We start from the raw sequence: 21,518 nt of genomic DNA, 5'->3' as shown, positions 1-21,518 counted from the left end.
TTCCGATCACACTCCTAAGTCATGAATCACCTCCCGAAGCTAACCGAACCATCGGAACTCACATCTGAGTCCTCTAACACATAAGTCAACATCTGGTTGATTTTTCCAACTCAAACTCCCTTAAAAGAGACTAAGTGTCTCAAACCTTACCAAAATCGTTCCTGACTTGATCCGACTAACCCGATACCATAAAATACGGATAACGAAGCATAAAGAAGCAGAAATGGGGAAAACGGAGCGGTACCTCATGAGACGACTGGCCGGGTCGTCACAGGTTTGGTTTGGTTTTTCGGTTTGGTGCGGTTTTCCGGTTCGGTTTGAACACCCCTATATATATATATATATATATATATATATATATATATATATATATATATATGGGAAAAGGTTACGGCGTTATATACGCACCACCACCTGATCAGCTGGTATATGCCACCCCAACCCCCCACCTCGCCCCAATCCTACCCTCGCCCTCCAGCCCCACCCTAAATAAAAATATTATTAATAGTACTTTTTTTTCATGTTATAGATAAAAAAAATTTTCATTTCAACAAATGATTATATTCTTTTCATGATATAAGAAGTATTTTTTTTCATATTTTAACAAAAAGTACTTTCTTTTCATGATGTGGAAAATGTATTTTTTTTCATTTCAACAAAATGAGTGTTTCCTTTTCATGATGTAGAAAAAGTATTTTCTTTCATTTCAACAACAAAAAAGTATTTTCTTTTTATGTTGTAGGATAAATATTTTTTTTCATTTCAACAAAATGAATATTTTCTTTTCATGATGTAGAAAAAGTATTTTCTTTTATTTCAATAAAATAATTACTTTACTTTTATGTTATAGAAAGAGTGCTTTCTTTTTCAACCAAAAAAAGAGTATTTTCTTTATAGTTATGAAGCATAAATTTCAATCTTTTTTTGCGTAAAAAAATAAAGTAGCACATTAGTTCCTTTGGTTTTGTGTGAATTTTTAGAAAAATAATTAAATTGTTGGAGAAAATAGAGTCCTGAAAACGTTGGGTATTTGGGGGGGGGGGGGAGCAAGGAAACATGGAGACTTGGGGGAAGAGGTGAGGAGAGTAGTATAAAAAAAATATTTTCTACTCTCTAACCAAACACTAAAAAATATTTTTCGTAAAAAGTTTTTCACTCACCAACCAACAAGGGAAAAAAAGTGATAAAACCGCTCATTTTCCATGAAAATATTTTCTAGATTTTCGTTCATACCAAACACACCCTTATATATATGAAATTTTTGCCGAACTTTTTGGGTGCCGGTGACTCTGATTATAAAGTCCACCTCTAGTGGTGGTGGACCGTGTCGGAAGCTTTTACACTATCTAAGTTATTTAAAATCAACTATACATACTTAACTCTATGTATGTTATGTCAATTAATAATCCAAAAAATCATGATAATTCACTATAACGAGCTAAAGCATATTGATAACATAATATACGCTGTCTATGCATAAAATTTAAATCAATTTCTCCTTTCCCCATAATATATCAGTCTCGTACTCTCTATCTCTCTCTCTTATCCATATTTAATCCAAAAAAATGTTTGATAGCGTTGAATGTGATAAAAAATGAACCGATATCGTTTGAACTATCATATCAATGATTATTATGTAATAAAGAATGAAATTACATAAATGTATTCCCGAAAACGACAAGAAAAGTCATTGATTAAATAATTATATCACAAAAATTAAATTAACTTCGTAATATAATACTAATAAGGTCGATAAGGTAGGCTGAAGTCACATGAAAAATTGGGGTTAGTTGTTAATCATAATACGTGCCATGAAATTCGCTTGCTAAAATGCAACATTGATACAACATGACAACCTCTCAACAACGGCCAACAAAAAAATAAAAATAAATTCATCTTATCCACCTTTAAAAATCTTTTACGCAATGAATTTCTTTGCCAATCATGAAAATTAATAATAAATTACACTCGCTCGAATTATAAGAGACTTTTTTTTTGGGAGCGTTTCACCGGTGTCTGCCGTCTAGTATTCATATTAGTGCCTGGACTAATTCGAATTCACACAGCATAAGGTTTATTGAAGAGGGAAACGCTCCCTACTAAATTTTTTTTCTATTTTCAGAACACAAATCAGGGACCTTTGATTAATGATGAAAAATATCATATTTATCCAATCATATTCTGGTGGTATAAAAGACTAACAAATTAGTGATGCTGCTACCAAATAAAAACTACTTATAAAAAATCGTAACTTTCATTAGGAAATTTAAGTAAAATTAAACAAAAAAATAAATGAACAAATCATTTTTGAGCTGAAATACTACAAGACAAATGAAAAACTTTGGTCTTTCTTGTCGGATGACTCCGTTTTGCACCTCACCTTACGTTTGACCTCCATTCTTTACATATTTTTATATTTTTCTTGGTGAGTGCACCTAATAATTAGAGAGTGGAAGTTAATTCCTAAATATAAATTAAGTGTGATTTTATTTTGAGTTTTTCATTCCTTATATATGTAATAGTATAAGTGTATATTGTCGAAACCGAGTTCGTATATTGTATGATAAGTCAAGACTGAAACGTGACATGTTAAAACTCGATCTCGAGTTATATCGAACCAAAGCGCGAAGTTAAATCGTTGAACTCGTGACTTCGGGACTGAATAAGATAGAGGGAACTTTGTTGAGCCAAATAACGGGAGGCCGAAATATCCGCGATCGGTTGGAGATCACGGCGTAAATCTCGGCACGTATCAAGAAGAGACCGATTAATTAACAAATCATGAGATTTTTTATCTTTTATAAAATTTTATCAAGAGTAGGACGCGCCTTACTGTATAAAAGGAGGCTTGATTATTTGTGAACGACATTGGAATACGCACCAAAAAGCAATACATTATTATTTTTTGTTCTCATCTTGTTATTTTGTTCTAATATCAGTTGAGGCATTTCTTGGCTCGAGGGTGATCAAATTCCAAGGCTAAGGCTGTCTAATTTATGTGATTTGCATTTGTTTTCTTATCATTAATTTCAATATTAATTTATTTTCTTAATTTGTATCAAGTTATATTACATATCCTTAAAATCGCGTATAACTTCAATTGTTATCAGATTTTGAGGGTAAACAATAAGAGGCCAGAATAATAGGCTATGTACTCAACTCAAAGCGTAAAATTCACGCACAAAAACAAAGCTAAAAGAAAATGTTTTCAACTCGAGAATATTTTCTCAGGAATCGTCACGTTATCGTGATTAAAATAATAATTTTCTATTTAGTTATTAATTATTAACTAATACTGATATACATTTTATGCAAAAATCTATCCCATATAAGATGTGCAACTATAATTTTGGGATAACGTACCTTGAATATTAATTTTTTTTCATATTTAATTTTTCTGTTTCCTCCTCATCTAACCAATTTGTTTTTTTCTAGTAACCTATAGCTACGAAATTGGCCATAAAAGATTAATCTATTTATTTATCATTGTAAAGAAATAGTAAGATTATTAAAGTGGAGCAATCATAGTTTGGTCAAAATCTTGTCATTATGTATTGTCCACACCTATTAGCGTGATTGCAGGAACTATGATAAGAAAGAATCTAAGAGCCCGTTTTGGACATAAAGAAATTTTTTCTTTTTTTTTTTTCCAAATGTTTTTAACTTTTTCCGAAATCAGCTTTGGTTCATAAATTTTTTACCTGAAGACGTATTTTGAAAATTTTCGAAAATTTGAAAAACTCAAAAAAACTGTTTTTCAAAATTTTCACTCAAATCACTCACAAAACTTCAAAAATAACCCAAAATTTTATTCATGTCCAAACACAACTCTAAATTTCAAATACCATTTTCCCTTCCTACATGATACCTATTGACCTATTAATCTTTCTTTAATTAACGACTTAATCTACCTTAAAAAGGAGATTTCATAAGTTAAATATGTAAATTATTATTGTAATTTAACTAGCTATCACATGTTATTACTGTATTTTATAGGTTGTTGTATCAGCTTAAATATGCATAATTATCTATTATTGTAAGTCAACTTAATCTAATAGCGTAAGAAAATAGGTTGCCATATCGGCTTAATATGCAAAGCTAATGTTGTAAACACTAAAATTATTCGTCTCAAACTTTAATTCCTAAAAGATATCTCTCTGTTAAATTTTTTCGTGACACTATTACTGTTTGAGGAGACAAAGCGAGTATTCTTAATTTTTTATTTTGAAAATATAAATTTTATTTTAATTTGTTTTAAAATCTATATTCACATTCACACCAAAAATTAATTATTTCGAGCATTGTACCTTAGACCATACTATGGGCGGATGCAACCCGTAACAACAGTTTGTTTGGATGGTTGTTACCCATTTTATTGTATCGTATTGTTACGTTAAATACGATGCTTATTTTGATTGTTACTTAAATTTTATTGTATCGTATTGTTACGTTAAATACGATGCTTATTTTGATTGTTACTTAAATTTTATTGTATCGTATTGTTAAATTCGTCGTTGCGTAACGACGAAATGTGTCACTTTATATAACGACCGATTTGGTGTGGTCGCGTCGTTACCTTGTCTTTATCTCTCAATCTCACCCTTTATTATTAAATAATTTTATTTTATCATTTACCATACCTTTTTATATAATAATTTTACCCTGTATCATAATTTTTTTTATAATATTGCAAGTTTATTCTTCATATTGATGGTGCATGTTATCATGAAACGATGACAAACAACACAATCTATCCAAACATTTTATTTATCAAACGATACATTACAATATAATACAGTACGATACAATACATTATGAAATGATACGTAAAAACCATCCAAACAAGTTGTAAGTACCTATATATATATGTGTGTGTGTGAAAATTCACCAAAGTTTTAGTAAATATCATATTTGAATTCATAATTTTGAAAGTACAAATATGTATAATTTTAAAATATTTAAAGATCGGACCTATTAAATTTAATTTTGGAAAAATACCAACTATGTCCATTTATAAGTAGCTTATTACAAAAATTGATCAATTCATAAAATATTATGAATATTAACCATTTAGCTATTTGTAGCCAAAAAAAGCTCAAATTGCTTTCTTTTGGGTGAGTGTTACCAGAATAGATTGGGTACATCTTAAGGAGCTTGAATCTAAGTTTTAGGATGATTTGGTGGAGTTTGATGTGGTTTGAATTGAAAATTCGAAGTAGAAGATGAACATGAAAAAAATGATAGGTGTATTACACTGTGTATCATATTTGTATCAAATGTGTATCATATGTATATCCATGTATACCTGTGCGGGAGATACATGCGTGATACATGTGTGGCAGAAGAATTTTTTGAACTCGATTTTAACTACGAATTTTTATACCAAATCAATTAAAACCACCTCCAATCTTTCTCAAATTTTGTATATTGACCCATATATATGTTTTCAATGAATCTCAACTATACCCATTGGTAGACGACCCTTTTTTTGCTTAGATTTTTGGAATCTTGTATATATGTATTTTTTGTATTTTATCACTTTATTTGCTACCTCATCCATGAGATTTTCTTTCCGTCTTGTATCTAATATTGCTAATCATGCTTGAAAATATGGAAGGAGATCCTTGTGTGTGATTCTTAGAGGAAAAAAAAAAACTTATTTCTTTAGGTTTTCAATTTATATATATATTTAGTTAGTTTTGGTAAGTCTATGATTAATGGTTAGATGTTGATAAGTTGAGACTTTTTGGGGATATTTCTATAAGATTCCCTTATAATTTTTAGGAATTTTTACTTTCTATAGCAAAGGTTAATACCTTATTTATTTTAAATAAATACCATTTAAAAAAAATTATATTCTATAGATACCTTTTAATGTTTATAGCAAAATATCTACTTTTGGTTACCTCCTACCTCTAAGCCACTAAATACGCTATTCAATTACGCCATTTTTTTTCTCTCTCTAATTTGATACATGTCATTCTCTTTCCCCATTCCCTGAAAATTTGTCTGGAATACCTATATCGAAGACTTCTCCGATTCTACAAAATACAACATCACCTCTGAATTCTGACCATGACGACATAATTGCGGGCAACATCGACCACTTCAGGAAGACCCATGCCTAGAATAATTTAGGCGTCTGTTGCCGCTGGAAGCTTAAAGAATCGAAGTTTTATTATGGCAATAATTTGCTGAATCCAAACATGGTTGCCGGGAAGCTAAGGGCTAACCACGACAGTTGGATTGTTGTTCACCACTTTCGAGGCAAGCAAAACTATCAGTTTTTTTACTGTACAGAGTGCGTGGAACATTGAGATTCAGGGTTTATGCTTAACGGCGGACTCGCCGAAAATTAGGGTTTATTCTTGAACAAAGACGACGGAGTTTGGGGGTGAGCAACTTGATTTTCTGTTAATATATTTCAACGTATTTTAACATATCACACAGTATTTTTATGTATTTCATTGTATTCATTTTCTTTTTCTTTTCATTGTAATTCAATGTATCTCGTTGTATTCCATCTATTTCATTGTATTCACTGTCTTTTATTTCATCGTATTTCAATGTATCACGCTGTATTTTATGTATTTCATTGTATTCACTGTTTCGCTATATGCCATGAATGTATTCATATATTTTTTTTAATTAATATAATTTATGTATTCAGATATATTATATAATTTCTCTGAAGACTGCTATGTTTATGGGGTATTTTTCGGTTGAGAATCTTTTTTATACAAGGAAATACAAATTTTGTGTGTTATAATTGAGTTTATTGAGTTATATTAGGAGTCTATTATATTAATTGATTCACTTTCCGTTTAAGAATAGTGTAATCTCCTGTTTCACGCCGTGAATACAGTTGAATACAATAGTCTGTCCAGCTGTAATCCCATGTTTCACGCCATGAATACAGTCGAATACAACAACTGATTAGCTGGACTTCCCCGATTCACACCTATTTTTGCTATTGTATTCATGAATACAATAGCTTAAATACGTCTAATACATATTATAAAAATAAAAAACGTATCTACAATCCGTAATATAACAATTGATATCTATAAATAGCTAATTACCACTAAAAAATAGTGCTTTATGAAATTTTTTAAATCCGCACCTAATCCTTACCACATTAGATGGAGCTGAGGGAATTCCATATCCATTGGGCCTTGAGAAATTGGCTTCTTAATCGAAGCCCAGGGAAGTTTGTGATGGACCTAGTGGTTTGTCGTTGAAAAGCTTTGTTTTTTCCCCCACTTTTAACATGTGCCAGAAATTATTTATATTCGGTAACCAAAAATATGTATAAAATTTGCATAATTTTTGCATATAATATACATATTATATATATATATATATATTCAAAAAACATACAAAAAAATATATTTTTCGGCTATTATTTTGACAATAGCTACGCAATGTCATTTTTCCAAAAGCTTTTGGATAAGCAACAGCTCAACCCAAGCCACAATAAAAGGAAGTAGATAATTTTTTCACATATCTTTTAAATATTAGTTAATCATAAAGTGTGGTCTATAGTACTTCTATGCAATTTTGAGATATAAATTTTACCTTTTATAGATTAAAGAAGTGTTATACAATCCAAATGATATATTAGATTAGGTTTTAACTTATATACTTCAAAATTGCTCATTATTTTTGACTTAGTTAGTATGCAAAATTAAAATATACTTCCTCTAATTCTATGCACTTGCTATTTTATTCTTCTCCACATTCTTTAAGAAATATTAACTATAACAAGCGATATTTGACTAAACTGTCATTGTTCTTTGATCTTTCAATTTTTGTATTTTTTTCTAAAACATGTTTAACACTATTAGGAAAAATTATTTTTCTTATATTTTAAACAAATAAATATTTTTAAGCAATTATATTTAGTTGAGTAGATTTTTGATAGAGAGAAATTTATTGTTTAAAGTGAAATTTTATTGTGTGAATTTGGATTAGTCGGGACGCCATAAAAAGGGAGAAAAGAATTGTATAATAGTTAATGAAATAGAAAAAGACCATAAAATTGGAAGGTGCAGTGCTATTGGTCTGCAGCTGTAAAGCCATCAAATTAGGATAAAAAAATCCAGCGGCCAATGCTACGCGCCCCGAGTCCGTGTACGAAATGCGGACACTTCCACTCCATTTCATTTTCCGCGCAGCATGACTCACACATGACTTGTTTGACGAAATTCCCCTGAGACTGAAAGGCTGATATCCCTTTTCTATTCCACCGACGTCTTGCTTCCTTTGTTTTTCTTTCGCCAGAGGGAGGAAAATTACGACAGGAAATAATTAAAGAAAAGATGCAGCGGCCGCGGGATCAACGGTCAAGATCCTCAAGGCCCACAACCATTCATGGCTTAGCACAATCTGGAAATGTTGTTGCCTTTCGAAAGATGCTCAATGACAACCCTTCTCTTCTCAATGAACGCAACCCTATTGTACGATCTCTCTCTCGTTCTCTGTCTTTATATATTATTAACATTTGTAGTTTTTATACTCGTGCAAGAAGTGCTATAAAGGGGTACCGTAACATTTGTAGGTTTTTTATTATTATCTATGTAAACACGTTTGGATTAAAAAAATGTGTGTAAGGAACCGCTTAAATATATGATAATGCAGTCCTGAATACTGTGTTTTCTGAGGAATTCCAATGCATAACGAGCAGGGGACGATGTAGGCTTTAAGACCGAACCCAGTAGCTTTAGCAAAAAATGTATGTGTTAAGAAATCCACTAAATATATACAATCATTGAATTCAGGAATTCACAAAATTCAAATTCTTAATTCGCCTATGATAGCGAGAGTATGTTTTAGGAACCCACTGAGGTATGCTTTATATATGTAATTGGAGCTCCAACTCTGAGCTTTTTGGGGCAAGATTAATAGTGACAAACATGAACAAAAAGAGGTTAAATATAATACTTAAGCCAAAAAACATTTGAATAATAAGAATATTCTTATGCATCTTCCACTTTTATTGGTTATTAAGAAAAGAGGAAGATGCTTAAAGATATCCTTATCATTCTAATATTGTTCTGGTAAAATCTGTTTGTTAAGATATGACTCTTGGGCCTAACTCAATCGTAAAAGTTAGCTCATGAGGGGAGGATTGCCCAATATCATATAAGGAGACCACAAACCATTTCCTCAACCAATGTGGGACTTGACATTTTTTAAGTTTTTAAGTTCGATTATGGCTTATGATTGCCCCAAACCTGATTATGTCTATTCATTTATACAGCCATAGTCAAACTCAGTTGCCTTGTTATACATCTAGAGTATTGGTCATTGGATTTAAAAAAGTTCTTTTCTTTTTCTTTTATGTTCTGTTGAATTCAAATCGTGCATGCTAACACATAATAGTACAGTTGCTTTGGTGAATGGGTGGGGTGAAGGTTCACTAAATGGTTTTTTGGTTGCCAGTTTAATAGAGTTAATTGTACTATGCTAGTGTAGTTTGTGACCTCAGGTACGCGATATCATGTTCAAAAGCTGATGTATAGCTTTTTGTTTGGAGTTATTTCGTGCACTTTGTTGTTTCATGATGTTAATGTTTTACTTAGATATGGAGTTAAATTTGAGGCTAATATAAGTAGTTGCTGGGGTTACAATGTCTTTGATCTTTCTTGCTTTTATGTTTCCTTAGGAATTTTCTAGAGGGAGGGAATTAAACGGGGTACTGATGGTTTTATAAAAGTTTCAAAGTGAGTTGGCTACTAATCATGTTTTCCTGGTCACAGCCTTGTGGAAGCTAGATTAGAAGATTGCTTGTGAAAAGTATAGTCTTTATATGGTTTGTTACTTATATGGATGCAGATGGTGCATACACCTCTTCATGTCGCTGCTGGTTACAACAATGTTGAAATACTTAAGTTTTTGCTTGGTTGGTCGGGCCTAGAAAAGGTCGAGCTAGAAGCCAGGAACATGGTACGTGAAGGAATCTATCAATTACATACAGTTGCATTTTTTTTTTGGAGCTGACTGGACTTTGTCTCTTGTAACTTCTTGCTTTCTTTTCTGCCTTCTGGTGTTAATATTTTGTGCATTGCAGTATGGAGAGACGCCATTGCACATGGCAGCCAAGAATGGGTGTAACGAAGCAACGAAAGTGCTTCTTGCTCATGGTGCTATTGTTGAAGCCAGAGCCAATGTATGTATATTTACTGCTACAATTGTGATTGGACCTGGGACATGTGCTTCTCAATTTGTTTTGATTTTCATTTTCATATGGCTTTTTGCAGAATGGGATGACTCCTTTGCACCTTGCTGTTTGGCACTCACTGCGAGCCGAAGACTATTCAACAGTAAAGACATTGTTGGAGTATGACGCGGATTGTAGTGCTGAAGACAATGTACTGTAGACTCCATTTATTCAAATTAAGTTCATGTTCCTTTTCTTGTCATTGCTTATTGAATAATATGTGAAGTGCAGGAGGGCATGGCTCCTATAAATCATCTCTCTCATGGCCCTGGAAATGAAAAATTGCGCGAGCTTCTCCACCATTATCTTGAAGAACAAAGAAAACGTAAAGCCATTGAAGCATGCAGCCAGACCAAAGCTAAAATGGATGAACTTGAACATGAATTATCTACAATAGTGGGATTGGACGAACTTAAACTGCAGCTCCGCAAATGGGCAAAGGGGATGCTCTTGGATGAGAGGCGTAAGGCCCTAGGGCTTAAAGTTGGTGCAAGAAGACCGCCCCATATGGCTTTCCTTGGAAACCCTGGAACAGGTAATCAAGTCTATATAATTTACAAAGAAAAATATGTTCCAATACGCACAGCACAATGTTTTACCCATTCTACTTAAAGGAAATGGTGTCAAACTGTTAAAAGGAAGTAAAAAAAAAACTCATCGAAAGAAAGCACATACCTTGTAGCTCGTGGTTATGTTAGTGATGCTGTTGAATGCAGGATGTGTTTTAGTTTCTCTTTACCCATTGATAGTTGCCTAGCCAACTTATGTGTTTGATATATATTTCTTCTAGATTGATTTCATATATTTTCGTGATGGTATACTATTACAGGAAAAACTATGGTTGCTCGCATTCTTGGAAAATTACTTCATATGGTGGGGATTCTTCCCACTGACAAGGTGACAGAGGTGCAGAGAACAGATCTGGTTGGTGAATTTGTTGGTCATACAGGACCAAAGACAAGGAGAAAGGTAAGATTTTTGTGAGTGAAGTTTTTCCATATCTTCCCATAAATATTTGGCTTCGAGGTGACCAAGTCTAGGGAAACTCTGCAGATCCAAGAAGCTGAAGGGGGGATTCTTTTCGTTGATGAAGCCTATCGATTAATACCTATGCAGAAATCAGATGATAAGGACTATGGTTTGGAAGCACTAGAGGAGATAATGTCAGTCATGGATAGTGGAAAAATTGTAGTAATCTTTGCAGGTTACAGTGAACCAATGAAGCGTGTGATCACTTCTAACGAAGGTTTCTGTAGACGAGTGACAAAATTTTTCCATTTTGACAACTTTAGCTCTGAAGACCTTGCCAAGATTCTTCATCTTAAGATGACCAATCAAGCTGATAGTAGCTTGCTATACGGATTTAAGTTGCATCCTTCATGTACTGTTGATGCTGTTGCATCACTTATCAAGGAAGAGATCACTGAAAAGCAGCGCAAGGAGATGAATGGAGGTCTAGTGGATCCAATGCTAGTTAATGCAAGAGAAAATTTGGATCTCAGACTCAGTTTTGACTGTATAGACTCAGGCCAACTATTAACAATTACTTTGGAGGACTTAAAAGCTGGTCTTCAATTGTTGTCGCAAACAGGAGTTGCAGCTTAGTTCTGACTTCTTTCCGAGCCAAATAGAGCGAAGAACCAACGAGTTGCCATAGAAGTTAATCAAGTTATATGTTACTTTGTGGGAAAAAAGTTATAGAGATTGCCATATATTGGTGACGTCGACCTTGGAATGGATTATAGCTAGAGGTAGATTAGCTCAGGCCTGCAGGTCTGTTCTCCGTGGATTACTTCCTCATGAATTTTGTTTTCGCATATTGCAACCTTGTATTAGTTAGTTCATTAAATTTGTTAAATATCCATTGAAATTCTTCAGTGTACTTAGGAAATTCTTTATGTACTGTTGTTATAAGTTGCTAGGCTGTTGCAGCCTTACAGGTTGACAAAAAATGTTGTACTGAACTACTAAATAATCATCCTTATATTGTTCAGTGACTATATGTATTATTGTATTATCAGGGTTCCATCTTGTCTGATACTGCTAGTGATACACACTGATACGTTTTATTTACTTTTAAGAATTGTCCATAAAATTCGACCAAAAAAAAAAAGAATTGTCGCTAAAATAACATCTCAAATAAAAAAATATAGTATGAGCTTAATAAATCTTAGCTTGTGAAAATGAAATAACAAAGAGATTGAAACACTTAATAATATATTTGATAAGAAAGTGACCATACATATAATAATCAAGTATTTAAATGTAAAAAATGTATTCTCTATAATTGTTAAATATTATGTTTCAAGCAAGGATATAATGCTCTTAGCCGAGAGGGTCTATCAGAAACACTTTCTCTGCCCTTCCAGGGTAGGGGTAAGACTGCGTACATCCTATCGTCCTCAGACAGTGGCGAAGCCAGGAAATTCAATAAGGGTGTTCAAATTTTGAACAATCTTTGCCAGTGGGCTATGCAAGGGTGTTCAAAGTCTGTTTTTCATCAATAACAAGTAATATTTTACCTTATATGCAGTATAATTTTTTGGCGAATGATGGTTAGTTGACCACCCTTGCCCCTGTCCCCAGATCCCACTTGTGGGATTACACTGGGCTGTTATTGTTGTAAGCAAGGATATAACGGATAATATCGATGCTAATTTTTAAGAAAAAATTATAAAATTTTAAATTATTTGTAAAATAAATATGTTTATATGTTGATTCTCACGATTCGATCTCGAAATTACTGGTCAATGATAGAAGGATATTATCCACCCCATCATAATTTTGGTATTAAATTGTTGAATTTAGATGCATAAAGATTGATAAGGATGCCATGTTAATGCTTCAAAGCAAAGAAGTGTGAGAAAAAAGAAATACACCGAGTTACATTATAATTTCGAAATTCCTTATATATATGGAATAATAAACCAATAATGAATATATTAATTAATAAGCTCCGACTTCCCGTGCAACGTAGCCACAACCCGAACCAGAGCAACCGATTTTTTTTTCTCCAACTATTTCTTCACCATATCCTCGTTCTTCTCTCTTTCTCTCTCTAGAAGAAGAGAGCTATGGTTCAAACTTCTCTCTCTATACTCTCTTCAACATCTCCATCTCCATTTCCTTCAAATTTCAGCTCCGATTCCCCTTCCACCTCGTTTAATTCCTTCCGACGAATTCCTCGTTTTCCGAATCTCAAGGTTTTCTTATCGAAGCAGCAGCTATTGGTCGATAATAATGACTCGGCAGAGCAGTTTTTCGGGAATAATTCGATTGCTGATTTCATGAGGTTTAAAAAAAGTACTAGTGCCGATGATGGAGTTAGCACCGCTGAGCTGCAAACCGCTGTCGTTACTTACCGTAAGAAGTTCCCTTGGTCTCTTTTTCAACCTTTTCTCCAGGTAAAATAAAATGTTTCGAACTGAACCTTCTGGAACTTTCAGAAATAGTGTGTGTGTGTGTGTGTGTGTGTGTGTGTGTATTTCGGCATGGGACGCATTTTATTTGGCAGTGTATGTGTGCGCGTACGCGAGTGTGTATATTGTGTGAGGTTAAAAAAACTATTTACACAGTCAGGTCACCGAAAAGTCAATTGTAGGTAATTCAATTTAATAAGCATTCATTCATAACCAACAATAAATGGCAAGTAACCGGATAGTATAAAAATCATTACACTGTCAGTCAGTGCATATAACTTAAATCCGTGATGTATTTAGTTTAAGTTATATACACCATTGGTATAAGGATTTTTCACAATATTAGATCAGCTTTACCCGCTATAGCAGGTAACCTGTCTTAATTTCAAGTCTACAAATCCCACTTTTTACATTTTAAGGTAAGCGGCTTACCTGTAGATTTACTTTGGGTGGCCTGAAAGTGTAAAAACTGATGTACATTGACTGTGTACTTAGGACTTTGATATGAGTCATATTTGCAAAATGAATTGAATATTTGGCTATGTTTGACTTTAATTTTTGAAGTTTGACTTTGATTTTGAAATTTTAATTCTGTAGGTCGATTTGGTGTCTACGATACACATTGCTGATAAAGAGTAAGTTCATGTCTCTCAGAATCCAGAAAATATTTTATGGAGCTTGATGTTATGTTGATATGAAGTGAGATTATTTCTATTACTAGTCACTGGCTTCTGTGTAGAACTCTAGATTGGGTAATATGAATTCACCATCAATAAGTTGAAGAAGTTAAGATTATGTTGATTTATGATGGTTACTTTTGAACATGGTAGCATCTATGTGGTATGTGAAACACCAAAATGTGAGGAACTAGATTGATCAATATTTCATTTATTTATAAATTTTAACCTAAAATCTGATTATTAGACTAGTCATTTAAATTTATAGAATTAGGCTAAAAGCAATTTGAATTGAACTAACAGGATGAATCTTTGCTAGTACAGGTAAGAGAGCAATGGAAACTATATAAACAAAAGTAGTGAAATATATAAAATTTCTTATTGAGCAATCCTTAGTTGAAGAAAGCTGTTGAACGACGCTTGTAATTGAGAGAAAGGTGTTGCAGTGATTTCAGCATGTTAACAGTATGAGTAGTAGAATGAGAATGGGGTACAATCGTGGGAAAGGGAGGATATTTATAGTACAAGCTAATCGTAACTGCCCCTAGAATCTAAGTAAAGGTAGGGGCACAAGACATATGTGAGGAATTAGAAATGCATATGATAAACAGCTAGTTATTAGTCTGCACAACTCAGTTCGTATGAATGAAGAGTAAGAGATTGGATAATGTTGCTCATTTCTGTGGTTTCTCTCAAATGGTGATGAATAATGTCAAAGTGGTAATTGTGTTACCCTATATTAACAGATTTTTTGCTATGCATTTAACGACTGTAATATAGAGGTGAAATTCTGTTGCTAAAACTACTTGTCTTTTTGTTTGCTGATGTGGTAAAGTAAGTGCCAAAAGGAATCCATATTTCCCTCGTATGTGGTATGGATAACAAAGAAGCTTAGTAGCCATGGCTGGAGCTAGACAACAACAACAACAACAACAACAAAGCCTCAATTCCAAGTTAGTTAGGGTTGGCTATGTGAATCCTCACTATATGTGTCACTTAATTTGAAGATTCTCAAACACTAGAAGTTCTATACATTTTCTACTAACATACGGATCTCTAATAGATTAAAAGACTCTTAGCAAACATTGAATCTAACGTAAACTTACCAACAATGAACTTTTCCTTTTTTTTGGATAAGGTAAATTGTATTAATCAAAAGGGAGAAAACTCCAGTATACAAGAAGTATACCAAGAAGTAGAGAATTTACAGAACATGATTCTCTACAAATGACGCCCAATCTTCTATACAAGCAGGGGTTATACGAGTGCACCAAAAAGCGATCAAAGATAAAAGACTATTCTTAAGATGTGAAAAAGGAGACTCAATCCCCTTAAAAGCTCTCCAATTTCTCTCCCCTCAGACTATCCACATGAGAGCTAACGATGTGAACTTCCACGCCTTTTGCTTTCTTCTTCTACGAAAACCGGCCCAGCTATATAACATTTCCTTTACAGTGCTTGGCATCACCCATTGAACACCAAAAAGATTCAGGATTGCCCTCCACAAACCCGAGGACACAGGACAATGCAACAAAAGATGATCAACTTCTTCCCCTGAGCTTTTACACATGTAGCACTAACTAACAAGTGTAATTCCTCTCTTTCGCAGATTTTCCGTAGTCAAGATCACTCCCCTTGCCGCTAGCCATGCAAAAAAGCACACCTTCGTGGGCGCCTTAGGAATCCAGATTGAGGAGTATGGAAAAGTGGTCTCCTCTCTCACTAACATACTCTGGTAAAAGGACTTTACGGTGAACAAACCATCACCACGCAACCCCCATCTCCAAGAATCACAAGAAGGCTGGGGCCTGTCTTGCCCATATAACAGTGCCAACAAATCTTGGAGCTCCGCAATCTTTCAATCTCGCATGTTCCTTCTAAATGAGAGGTCCCATACTACCCCCTTCATGATCCTTGCGAATATGTTGAACCATCAATTCCTTCTGGTTTGAAACTCTGAAGACATGGGGAAAGAGACCCTCAGAGTATCCTCTCCACACCACCTATGATTCCAAAAGCTGATTCTCCTTCCATCTCCCACCTGTACGTGATGAACTTTTCCTTCAATTGTGTTCTATTTCTCGCTAAGCCTGCATGGATTTTAATAGATAGGGGAACTTCCTTCCATGTGATTTTAGGTCTATCTTATTCCGTTTTAATACCTTATCATGGTTTTACACCAATAAACCAGTGCTTTTGGAGGGCTACTTATAATATGACCAAACCACCTCATATGACATTCTTTGATTCAAAAAGGGCTCTGGTCTATGTCCTATTGGATGTTTTCCAAAAGGAGCCTATTAGCTTCCTCTTTGTACATTAGATCCTTGAATGTAGGAAATCAGATGTTGCATTTGTTGGGGCCTAAAGAAGGATGACTATTTGGTAATTACAACTACAACTATTCACATAAGGAATTTTGTACAACTTGTCTTTTTCCTTCTATTCGGATGTTTTTTGCTAATATATATGCTATACCTTTTATTTGAATGGGGTCATCTCTAATTTTGTCTAGTTTTGTGACACTGTGACCATCTCATAGATCCTTGAATGCTATAGATCCTTCAAGTTGTAGACTCTTTAGTTGATACCCAAGTAATAATTGGAAAACATATTGAAGTCGCACTTCTGGACGACAGCTATTCAATTGATTCTCTTCTTGCAACAGAGATCAGATCCGGGGGGTTGGGGGGGGGGGGGCTATGTTCTTTGACTTCTCTGACATCTTCTTTGTCCTATTTATATCCTTGAATCCTATTTATATTTCTTATCATTATTTTCCTATTTCTCACAATTTATTTTTGAATCATAAATATTCGAACATATCAGACATAATCTTCATTTGGTTTCCCACACGGTGTCTGGTATCCGCATTAAGGTTCGGATTAATCCAGATTCGCGTGTCAGGCTCGCTAAATGGGGAAGCGAGAAGCGCTCCCTACTGGGTTCTTTTTCTTTTCTCAGGGCTCGAACTCGAGACCTCTGATTAAAGGTGGAGGGATCATATCCATCTCACCACAATCCTTGGTGGTCATATCAGACATTATACCTTTGTGTTTAATACATTTAACTTGGTTTAAGTCTTTGATCTTTTTTTCTTTAATGAAGATAGAATAAAGTCTTTGATCTTCTTCTCTTTCCGGGGTTCTAGTTTTGTACATTTTTCCTCCACTTCATGCAGCTCTAACTTTTGCCACAAGCCATCCAGGGCTTTACCTCGAGCTTCGCTAACAACCTTTTTAGCTTCTCGTTTAGCTCTCTTATACTCTTCAAGTCTCCTCGGTCTTCTGTTTTTATAACCTTTTGATGGTACTCTCTTTTTGCTTTAATAATGCTTTACACCTTCTCCTTCCACCACCATGATTCATGTGGTCGAGGTCTTAGGCGTTTAGACACACCTATCACTTCACTTGCTACTTTCTTAATTGTTCTTGCACTTCCTTTTATTGGGTATATACCTAAGCTTCTAGGTCCAATGTTTTCTCCTTCTGTAGCTTTTCCGGAAGGGCTAGTTAGTTAGTGCTTGGAACTCTTCTCTTCTTTTAGCTTCACATCAGGGACTACCAATCTATGTCAGGTGGTCAAGGCTTCTTTGGTATAACATTGAAGTCCTAACATGTCGCCCATTGTGTGTTCTGGTTAGGAAAAAGTCTATTTAACTGCGATTACCGCCACTCTTAAATGTGAAGTGCTGTGATTTCCTCTTCTTAAAATATATTTTAGCTAAAATTCGATTATAAGCTAACTTGAGCTAGACAAAAGGACTGAATTGGTTTCGGCAATGCATCAGGTAGCATCTTTTTCATCTTCCTTGTTGAGTTGATACTGAAGTTTCCTTTCTAGATTTCTGCATATTCCACCTTGTGTTTTATGCTCACCTTTTTACCTACGATCACTGATGACGTATTATTATCTTTTCTGAATAGTTTGATATTCAGTTGATTACCTGCATCATTAGTGGAGTACAACTATCCAATTTAATCCAGGTCGTCTTCTGGCAGAGCCTTTTCATGAATGCTCTCGTCAAATTGAAAATCATCCTTTCCATGTTATGCAATTCATGAATTGCTAACTGCTTCAACTGAAATTCCTAATTCGTGTGGAATTCCCAAAGTGGGAACAAATGTGTTCCTGTCTTACTGAAGAGTTTTTTTCCCACTTCCTGTGTTTCATTGGCATCATGCTTCTAACTTCTAAAGCTAATAGATTCTCATTTCATTGCCTCCATAGAAAACTGCGGTTAGCAGTTGGGTAATTATTGTCAATTGAAGAACCATCCTAAGGTTCGTTGCTTAACCACATCAAAAGATAGCAGTCATCAACTTTGGCCGAATAAGATAGAATTAATCATCTTTCGGTAATAGTTAATAGTTCCATATATTCGTGAATCAGTTTTCGTACAGACTCTGGTTGCTTGTATGGCACTTGTTTCCGTCTTGATTCTGTCTCATGGTCATGGTTATTTATTTATTTTTCTTAAAGTTTTCATCTGATATCTTGATCTATTTCTGCATCATGCTTTTCTGATGTTGTCTGACAGAACGGTTTGACTTGGATTAATGTTGTATTTGCAGGTACTTTACCGCCCTACAAAAGGAACTTGAACCATATGATTGCGTTCTTTATGAGATGGTAGCCAGCAGAGAAAGTTTGGAGAGTAGAAGAGGTTCTAGTTCTATTTCTAGAAAGAAATTAAAAAGCTCAAGATCACGGGGATTTAATATTATTGGATTCATCCAAAGGCAGATGGCAAGATTTCTCACGCTTGATTTCCAGCTAGATTGTCTTGACTACGAGGGTGAGAATTGGTACCATGCAGATCTTGATTTTGAGACCTTCAAGTTACTCCAGGTAGTCTATGTGATAACTTTGCTGTTGAGGCCATTACTTGTTAAACGAATTGCTGTTTATTCAAAATGTTCATACACTTGAAGCCTCTCCCTCACTTCCCTTTGCTTATTTTGTTAAGTAAACGACAGTTGCTTTATCTGTATTATGTATTATTTATTGGTTGACGTATGTTTGGTGTGTATATGTATATATTATTTATAAGGTTGTACCTCAGACCAACATTTCTAGTTTTCTCTTTTTTAACTCTGCCAAATTTTCTTCCTTTTGTCTTCTCTGCTCACATGACCCGAAGATCTCACCAAGTTGTATGTACTTTTCAGCTTGAAAGAGGCGAGAGCTTCTTCACATTTGCCAGAGATATGACCCTTAGATCAACAAAAGCACTTGTGCAACCTACAATTCCAGAAGATCTTGGCCCTTGGAGATCCAAACTTCTATGGGCTTCTCGGGTGCTGCCGATGCCTCTTGTTGGACTTCTTATCATTGGAGGTGTTTGTGCGGATGTGAAAAGCCCGGCGTCTGAATATCCTGAACTAGAAGCCTTGTCCAGACTTGATTTTGGTGCTGCAATGAAGGTCTTCCTGGCAAAGCGGCTAACATCCGAGTAAGTTTTTTGGCAGTCAAAAGTTAGTTTTGGTTTGCAGCAGGCTGGAATATTTTATTGTTTTCTGCTTTATAGATTGAGAATCAGAAGTGGTGGCTAAGGAACACCTCCACTCTAAAATATTCTAGTATTCTACTCATATGAACTTTAGATAGGTAGTAATAACTATTAATGGTCAAATAATTTAGAGAGAAAAAAGAACAGAAGTTATCTGAAAACATCGAGTATAAGAGTATGAATAGTGAAGTAAAACCAGCCTAAAGAAAAGAAAAAAAGAAGCTGCATTGGACCGTTTAAAGAAATCCTCTCTCCAAAGCAGATGTTATCCATGAATGCAAAGCTCATATGGTACAGTCTATAAGTTGGTGCATCAACAGAGATGATAATCTAATCTTTTCAGAGTATCGTTTTTGCTCCGTGCTGTTATTGTTTACCTTTTCCTCCATCTGATCTTCTGTGTAGTGTGCGTTTGCAACTGCCTCTTTTCATTTACTAAAGAAATTACCCCTTCCCATTATACATGTAGATTCACACAGATCACAGCTGATGTAGAGGCGGAATCTGTCATCATCGGAGAGAGAAACAAAGCTGCATTAGAAGCACTTCAAAGAGCAATGAACGAGGGTCATAACAAGATTGCTATCCTGTATGGTGGCGGGCACATGCCAGATTTGGGACGGAGGCTGCGAGAAGAGTTTGACCTTGTCCCTTCTCAGGTACAGTGGGTAACTGCCTGGTCCATAAGGAACCGCGACCTAACAACCAGTTCACTTCCTTTCTTGAAACAGATGGCAGAAGTCTCAGGTTGGCCTCTAAATCGATATCAGACTTTAGCCCTGCTAATTTTTTCTTCTGTTCTTGCATTGGATCTTTGGTTTTGGGAACTCTTTTTTGGCACCACAGCTAATTGGATTTCCCATGTTGCATCAGACATTTCTCAATATGTTCATCTGCACAATTAATGTAATTAAATTGATTGAAACAATCGGATCAATAAAACCTTGTGTACATATTTTACGATTCAATTATTAATTTTTATTTACAAATTGTACTTTTTCTCTTGAATTCTTACTTTGATTGTTATTTGTTCATTTGCTATTATAAGGCCATACCCTTTGTTGTTGTTTGGCACCCATAGTATAGATTTGTACTGCGATTGTCCGATCACGGGACCAGGTGTGTAGAGTTCTGTATTTCCAATTGTCTCAAATTTACATTGTTCATGTATGTACCTAAACTGTTCTCTGTGCATTGTTGATTATATTTACATTAGACATCTGCAATAATGAGATTCTGGTGATCATTTCAATGCCTCTCTTGCCCTCCACCAAAAAGAACAAGAAAAGGTTAAAGAAAGAAAAGAACCCCATCTTGCTTAGGTTCTTACTAACCTTCAGGGTAGATGAAGATTGAAAACGACCAAAACAACATTAAGCTCTCATCTAATTGTAAGAAAGATAACAAAAATGTTTTTGGGACCTACTTAAATATCTACCCCTAGATTCAAAAAACACATGAAAAATAATTGCATAGACAATAGGACAAGGATATTGTTGGGAGTAAAATGTGAATGGAGAAACCCAATTGCTCCGTGTTTACAGAAATATGGGTATGAAATAATCAGGTTTTAATAGTACACTGTCCTTTAGGAGTTTAATGCCTCATTTTATTTGCACTTAATGGAGGCCTGAATCTTAATCATTCAGACATTAAGTGTGTTTGTTTTTAAAGTTTGCATCTTAATT

At 34.5% G+C, this 21,518-nt stretch overlaps 2 protein-coding genes across 2 annotated transcripts; both read left to right on the top strand.

Moving 5' to 3' along the window:
• The first annotated feature begins 8,117 nt into the window (after positions 1-8,117).
• On the top strand, positions 8,118-12,219 carry LOC104221265 (uncharacterized). The gene is made up of 7 exons (XM_009772288.2): positions 8,118-8,459; positions 9,838-9,948; positions 10,073-10,171; positions 10,263-10,373; positions 10,454-10,757; positions 11,052-11,191; positions 11,276-12,219. Exons 1-7 carry the CDS (start codon positions 8,322-8,324, stop codon positions 11,825-11,827), a joined length of 1,455 nt encoding a protein of 484 aa, XP_009770590.1. The 5' UTR covers positions 8,118-8,321; the 3' UTR covers positions 11,828-12,219.
• Positions 12,220-13,161: 942 nt separating this feature from the next.
• On the top strand, positions 13,162-20,838 carry LOC104221264 (uncharacterized). The gene is made up of 5 exons (XM_009772287.2): positions 13,162-13,626; positions 14,239-14,276; positions 18,893-19,169; positions 19,490-19,773; positions 20,300-20,838. Exons 1-5 carry the CDS (start codon positions 13,297-13,299, stop codon positions 20,733-20,735), a joined length of 1,365 nt encoding a protein of 454 aa, XP_009770589.1. The 5' UTR covers positions 13,162-13,296; the 3' UTR covers positions 20,736-20,838.
• Positions 20,839-21,518: the final 680 nt, after the last annotated feature.

This window comes from Nicotiana sylvestris, chromosome 6, assembly GCF_000393655.2.
Source record: "Nicotiana sylvestris chromosome 6, ASM39365v2, whole genome shotgun sequence".
Classification (NCBI taxonomy): domain Eukaryota; kingdom Viridiplantae; phylum Streptophyta; class Magnoliopsida; order Solanales; family Solanaceae; genus Nicotiana; species Nicotiana sylvestris.
This window is presented reverse-complemented; position numbering and strand designations above follow the sequence as displayed.